Source organism: Bison bison, unplaced genomic scaffold, assembly GCF_000754665.1.
Source record: "Bison bison bison isolate TAMUID 2011002044 unplaced genomic scaffold, Bison_UMD1.0 scf7180017864111, whole genome shotgun sequence".
In the NCBI taxonomy this organism is placed as follows: Eukaryota; Metazoa; Chordata; class Mammalia; order Artiodactyla; family Bovidae; genus Bison; species Bison bison.
The window spans coordinates 933,458-939,457 of record NW_011494683.1 but is presented as its reverse complement, the minus strand read 5'-3'; the positions used below and the strand labels follow the sequence as shown (position 1 = coordinate 939,457).

At 40.7% G+C, this 6,000-nt stretch overlaps 1 protein-coding gene across 2 annotated transcripts in view; it reads left to right on the top strand.

Moving 5' to 3' along the window:
- OTUD4 (OTU deubiquitinase 4) overlaps positions 1-6,000 on the top strand; it is a 42,229-nt gene that overhangs the window by 20,252 nt on the left and 15,977 nt on the right. For both annotated transcript variants that reach the window (XM_010839125.1, XM_010839126.1), the window contains exons 11-13: positions 2,720-2,814; positions 3,845-3,945; positions 4,049-4,235. In XM_010839125.1, the coding sequence (XP_010837427.1) occupies positions 2,720-2,814; positions 3,845-3,945; positions 4,049-4,235 (383 nt within the window). The remainder of the gene's footprint in view (positions 1-2,719; positions 2,815-3,844; positions 3,946-4,048; positions 4,236-6,000) is intronic.

Here is a 6,000-nt window from a genome sequence, read left to right as displayed (position 1 = left end):
CACAGCAAGGAGTCGTCTGGTCCAAAGTATTACTAATGCCAAGACTGGAGAAACTTCTATGAAAAAATATGACTCTTTCTAAAACAAAAGCACCCCCCATACACCAAAAATATTGTTATTTGGAAGATAATTGTCATCAAGAATGGTTCTCATCAAAAAGTGTTACCTTTTAAAAACTATTTTGAAATAGCCATTGACAGACATTTCTTCTTGACTTGTGGAGGAAATAGTCATTCCTTCATGATAAAGTGGTTTGTGAAAAGTGTCTGGGGGACCAGGATTGTTTCTGGGTATCAGTGACAGACTTTACCTTAAGAACTTTGAGTAGTGTTGTGATTCGAGGGTATTTTGAAAGTAGAGGAAGAAGAGGATGTGATTCTTTCAGGGTTGTCAGAAATGTGCTCTAAGCATAGAACCGAATCTGGGAATCTTTTACTGTAGTGATTTGGGGAACTTGGCAGAGAACAAAACAGAAGAGGGCCCTCCTTCCCCACCCTTCTTAGTAGAGAAAAGAAAGTACTTTTTATACTGTATCGCTAAAATTGTTTTATTCATTGTTGTAAACTGAGCATATTTCATTTGAGCTTTCAGTTCTTGATAAAGCAGAAGGTAAAGCAGGTACTTGTTTTAATTTTTTCTTTTTTAGAGTATTTTCCTTTTCTTCTACTTGACTATTTCACTTGGATAAAATTTAATTGAAATTTTATTATGGAAAGTGTGAAGGTGAAAGTGTTAGTCATTCAGTTATGTCTGACTCTTTGCAACCCCATGGACTGACTGTAGCCTGCCAGGCTCCTCTATCCATGGGATTCCCCAGGCAATAGTACTGGAGTGGGTTGCCATTTCCTCCTCCAGGGGATCTTTCCGACCCAGGGATCAAACCCAGGTCTCCTGCATTGGCAGGTAGATTCTCTACCGTCTTTATTCTATCCTGTTTACAGAGTCTCTGACTCAAAGATGACTTTTATTTACTCAGTTCAGTTCAGTCTCTCAGTTGTGTCCAGCTCTTTGTGACCCCATGAATCACAGCACGCCAGGCCTCCCTGTCCATCACCAACTCCTGGAGTTCACCCAAACCCATGTCCACTGAGTCGATGATACCATCCAGCCATCTCATCCTCTGTTGTCCCCTTCTGCTCCTGCCCTCAATCTTTCCCAGCATCAGGGTCTTTTCAGATGATTCAGCTCTTCTCATCAGGTGGCCAAAGTATTGGAGTTTCAGCTTCAACATTAGTCCTTCCAAAGAACACCCAGGACTGACTTCCTTTAGGATGGACTGGTTGGATCTCCTTGCAGTCCATGGGACTCTAAAGTCTTCCCCAACACCACAGTACAAAAACATCAATTCTAAAGCACTCAGCTTGCTTCACAGTCCAACGCTCACATCCATACATGACCACTGGAAAAACCAGAGCCTTGAGTAGAAAAACCTTTCTTGACAAAGTAATGTCTCTGCTTTTGAATATACTATCTAGGTTGATCATAACTTTCCTTCCAAGGAGTAAGCATCTGTAATTTCATGGCTACAGTCACCATTGCAGTGATTTTGGAGCCCCCAAGATAGTCTGTCACTGTTTCCCCATCTATTTCCCATGAAGTGATGGGACCAGATGCCATGACCGTAGTTTTCTGAATGTTGAGCTTTAAGCCAACTTTTTCACTCTCGTTGTTCATTTTCATCAAGAGGCTCTTTAGTTCTTCTTCACTTTCTGCCATAAGGGTGGTGTCTTGTGCGTATCTGAGTAAGCATGTAAATGCAGTTTCAATTTTAAATAAACATTAGCTTCAGAAAATCTTTTTTATTGTTCAGCTCTTGAGGAGAGGGAAGCAGTGTCCTGCTGTGACCAAAGAATGGAATCTCAGCTTGAGGGCTTGGAATGGGCGGTGCATCCCTCCGCCTCTGGCTGGTGAGGGTGACTGCTGGTGCCATATTAGTACCCGTCCCGGAGTTCTGGTGTTCTCGAGTTCTGGACCCAGTCCCCCTGTGGATGCTGAGGGCTGGCGGTACTGATAACAGGAGATGGCTTTGAGCAAGGCTGTGTCCATCTGGCTGCTAGAGCAGGGTTAGGGGTGCCCTTTGCCAGAAGGAAAGCAAAAGGCTAACTCTCCTGTCCTGATGTGCCGTTGTGTAATAACCAGCTGTGTGTTAGAGAGGAGACGATGCATCTATTTTTAGGGAGCAGAAAGGTCACATTTACATATTACAATGTTTGAAATACTGGAAAAGTGAGAAGATAATATAATTTTCATAGCAGGTGCTCGCCTTTGTTGAGCGGTTGCTGTGTGCAGGCTGGTGTCCTCTATATGCCTCATGTGTGCCTTAACATGCCTCTGGTGCCCGTGATGTAGAGACTCTAATCAGCCCCGTATTGCGTATGAGCTCAGTGAAGCACCGGATAAGTTACTGGCCCGAGGTCATATTGCTGCTTGAGTAGAAAAGCGGGACCTGGGAGCCTGGTGTGTGGTGCCACAGCCCTGCCTTCAGAACCCAGACAGTTTAGAAAAAACATGGAAAAGTAAGCAAAGGAAAGTATTTTGGAAAGAGATACACAGGTCTGGAAGATCAGAGGCATTATGGTGTACTCTTTTGAACTTAGTTTTGTTTTTAACTACATATGTTCCTCTACACTTTAGTTGAAAATGAAATGGCAGTTTAAAAACGAATCATTGATGCTAAAGCATCGGGTGACTGATTTTTCTTTGCGAATTTGTTCAACAGGTTAGGTTGGATCACGATGGAAAATTTTCTAATGCAGACTTTCAAGGGGTTCACGCTGAGAATGGGCCAGTTTTGGTCACAGAACTTGGAAAGAAGTACGTACTGTTTGCAGCTAAGGTGTTAATTCACCTTCTCTTCCACTTAGCCTGATGTAATCACGAGCATTTCTAAATGTCCCTGTGTATTTGTGAATTCAGTTAAATGTGTTGTGGGTGTATACAGAAATATACTTTTTTAGATCTCTGAAAAATAGTTTGAGTTCAAATTTAGTGTTTATGTGTTACGGTATTTTAAATAAAAGGTACTTACTTCATTGCTTACTGTTTAAAATGTGCCATTCTTCACTAAGGCAGTTTAGAAAATTAACCTATTGTAACTGATGCTTTGGAGGACAGGGGCAGTATTCATTTCTGATTCCATTCATTGCTGCCTTGCATGTAGTTTTCAGTAAATGATTATCTGGTGGAGTGAAATACTTGCCATGATACAGTGTTACTTTAGAGCAGCTTTTGTTTCAGCTGCTGCAGCCTTTATTTGAGGGAAAGGTAGTAAGATCCACCTAGACTTTACCATGGAGAATTTCAAACATGCGCAACTGAGGTGGGTAGTCAAGATAACTGTCACCCTAGTTTCATAGCTGACAGCAGGTTTGCCATCTTTTCTAATCTCTTCTCCCTAACCCCTTAAAGCAGAAGAAAGGAGCAGAATTGGAATATTTGAAAGTAAATCCCAGATGTCTCACCATTTCTCATAGATGTTGCGTCTGTGTGTGTCTCTAACACAGTAAGGGCTTCTCCATTCCCCATCCTTAGCTACAGTACTGTCATCACACCTCACAGAATAGTTTTCTTTCCTTCCTTATCTAGCCTTTTGCTTAGATTGTGATTAAGACCTCTCAATCTTCTGTTCTTTTAGGTTAGAAAATAGGTTTTTGATCTTTGTCATTTGATTATAATTACATGTGGATTGCTGAATGCTTTGTATTTGATAGTGTGTTTTTACTATAAGAACTAAGACTGGAAATTCTTAGGTAAATTGAACATAAAAGATTTATGTAGAATACTTAAGTGCACAGTCTCAGTAGAGTACTTTAGGTTACTTCAAGTCTTTTTCTTCTTTTTAAAGATACTCACCGAAGAACCTCAAACCGCCTCCCTCAGAAAGCTGGAACACAGTGTCAGGAAAGAAGATGAAAAAACCCCCTTCGGGACAGAATTTCCATTCTGGTAGGAGCTCATCAACTTAGTCTTCCTTTGGGGGAGGGGATGGTACTTGGAGTTGTTGACAATAGGAGGAGAGTTATGAAGTATTTTTGGCTTCGTGTCATAGACATGGATTACAGAGGGCCAAAGAACTCAAGCAAGCCAATAAAAGCCCCGTCAGCTCTACCTCCTCGCTTGCAGCACCCTTCAGGAGCGAGACAGCATGCATCCTCCGGTCATTCTGCTGCGCCACAGTCTCAGAAAACCTCCAGCGAGCACAAAAATCTTAGCAGAACACCCTCACAGATCATAAGGTAACCTTACTGAATGCAAGAGAGCTGGAAGTTAAGTGAGCCAGCATTTCTTATTTGCTGTGTTACATGCATTTAGAAAGTTACAATTTTTTGTTCATATACTTGTCTACAGCCTTAATAGTAAGAGTATTGTTGATAAAATAATGTGAGGATTTCAGTTCTTCATAGTATACTCTCATCACACAAATCAAAGTAATTTTATAGTTTAAGACATTTTGATTTTTTTATTTTTCACACAACAGCAGGATACAAATTGTATTTGAGTTACCATAGATTCTAAACCAGGAGACACTGGAACATACCTAGGGACACACAGTGAGGTACAGAAATTTCATGGCCTAAAGGTATTGAAATCAATCATACAGAGTCTGTTCGCTTATCATGGTGGAATTCTACTGAAAATCCATATCAAAAGATGTTTGAAAATAACCCACATATTTTTAGAGAATGAGATGGTTGGATAGCATCATTGACACAGTGGACGTGAATTTGAGCAAGCTCTGGGAGACCGTGAAGAACAGGGAAGCCTGGTGTGCTGCAGTCCATGGGGTTGCAAAGTCGGATACGACTTAGTGACTGAACAACAGCACATACTTTCAAGTGCAGTGTGACATTTACTAAGATCTTTGACTTAGCCATTGGAAGCCTCAGTAAAAGCTAAAAGACTGAAAAACAGAGGGTGATTGCAGAGAAGAAAGCATTTTAAATGAAAAATTAATATCAAAATGAGAAATTAATTTCAATGATACTTTATTTATTTTTTCAATGATACTTTTAAAACCCCATGTATTCGGAAACTAAATGTCCACTTTGAAGTGATGGGTGTGTCTAAGAAGCTAAAAGAAGGAAAATTAGAAAATATTTGTAGCAGAAAAAAAATGAAAAGAATTTATCAGAATTTTTTGCACGCAGCTGAAGCTGCTCAGTGCAGCTAAACAGTGTGGAATCAAGTATGAAAACAAAATAATGGACACTAGCATAAAACTTTGTGAAATTTGAACAAAATCTGTAGTATAGTTAATAATACTGTATCACGTTAACTTTTTTTTTTAACAACATAGTATTTCTTTATATTCTCAGGATTGGATTACTAATTAGACATCTTTATTTTTGAATGGCTTTTTTCAGTGATTTAGATCTTACCCGAGACAGATCTTTTCCCGGCACCGTGTAGTTTTCGGGTAGTCTGTAATGTGTTAAATATTGAATTCCAGCTTGCACTGCTAGTTCCCTGCAGGGTAAGGTTGGTTTTCTTTCATATGTGAACTTAAATAGCCAAAACGGCCAGCTTGCTTTGTTCTTGTAGGTTACGACTGTTTGCGGTCACATGTCTAATACTGAACAGGTTGTTGTGATCATGATCCGCATTCTGACTGAGTGTGCAGAGGCTTGTGCTCCTGAATATGCTTCCGGGTCATGGTTTCCTGTGTTGTTGATTTTAAGTTTTCCCTAATCTGCTTTTCTTCCAAGTGGCTTATGGAGCTGTAGAGTGATTCATGTCCTTCAGAGGGACTTTGCTTGAGAAAGTGTGTCTGAAGCAGAGGCCGTCCTCTTCCTGCAGCCTTGTCCGTGTCCCCTGTGGGTGCTTGTGGCCGATACCTTCCCCGTCCAAAGTCGACTTCCCCGGTTACTTGAACCGCTGTAGCACTGGCTTATGTTCTTGCCAAGCTCTGGTCTTCAGCTTCTTTATTTTTTGGCTTTTGGGCATTCCCCTTTCTTGGGAAAGTCTTTACACTTTGTCATTGAAGATGGTTCATGTACCATC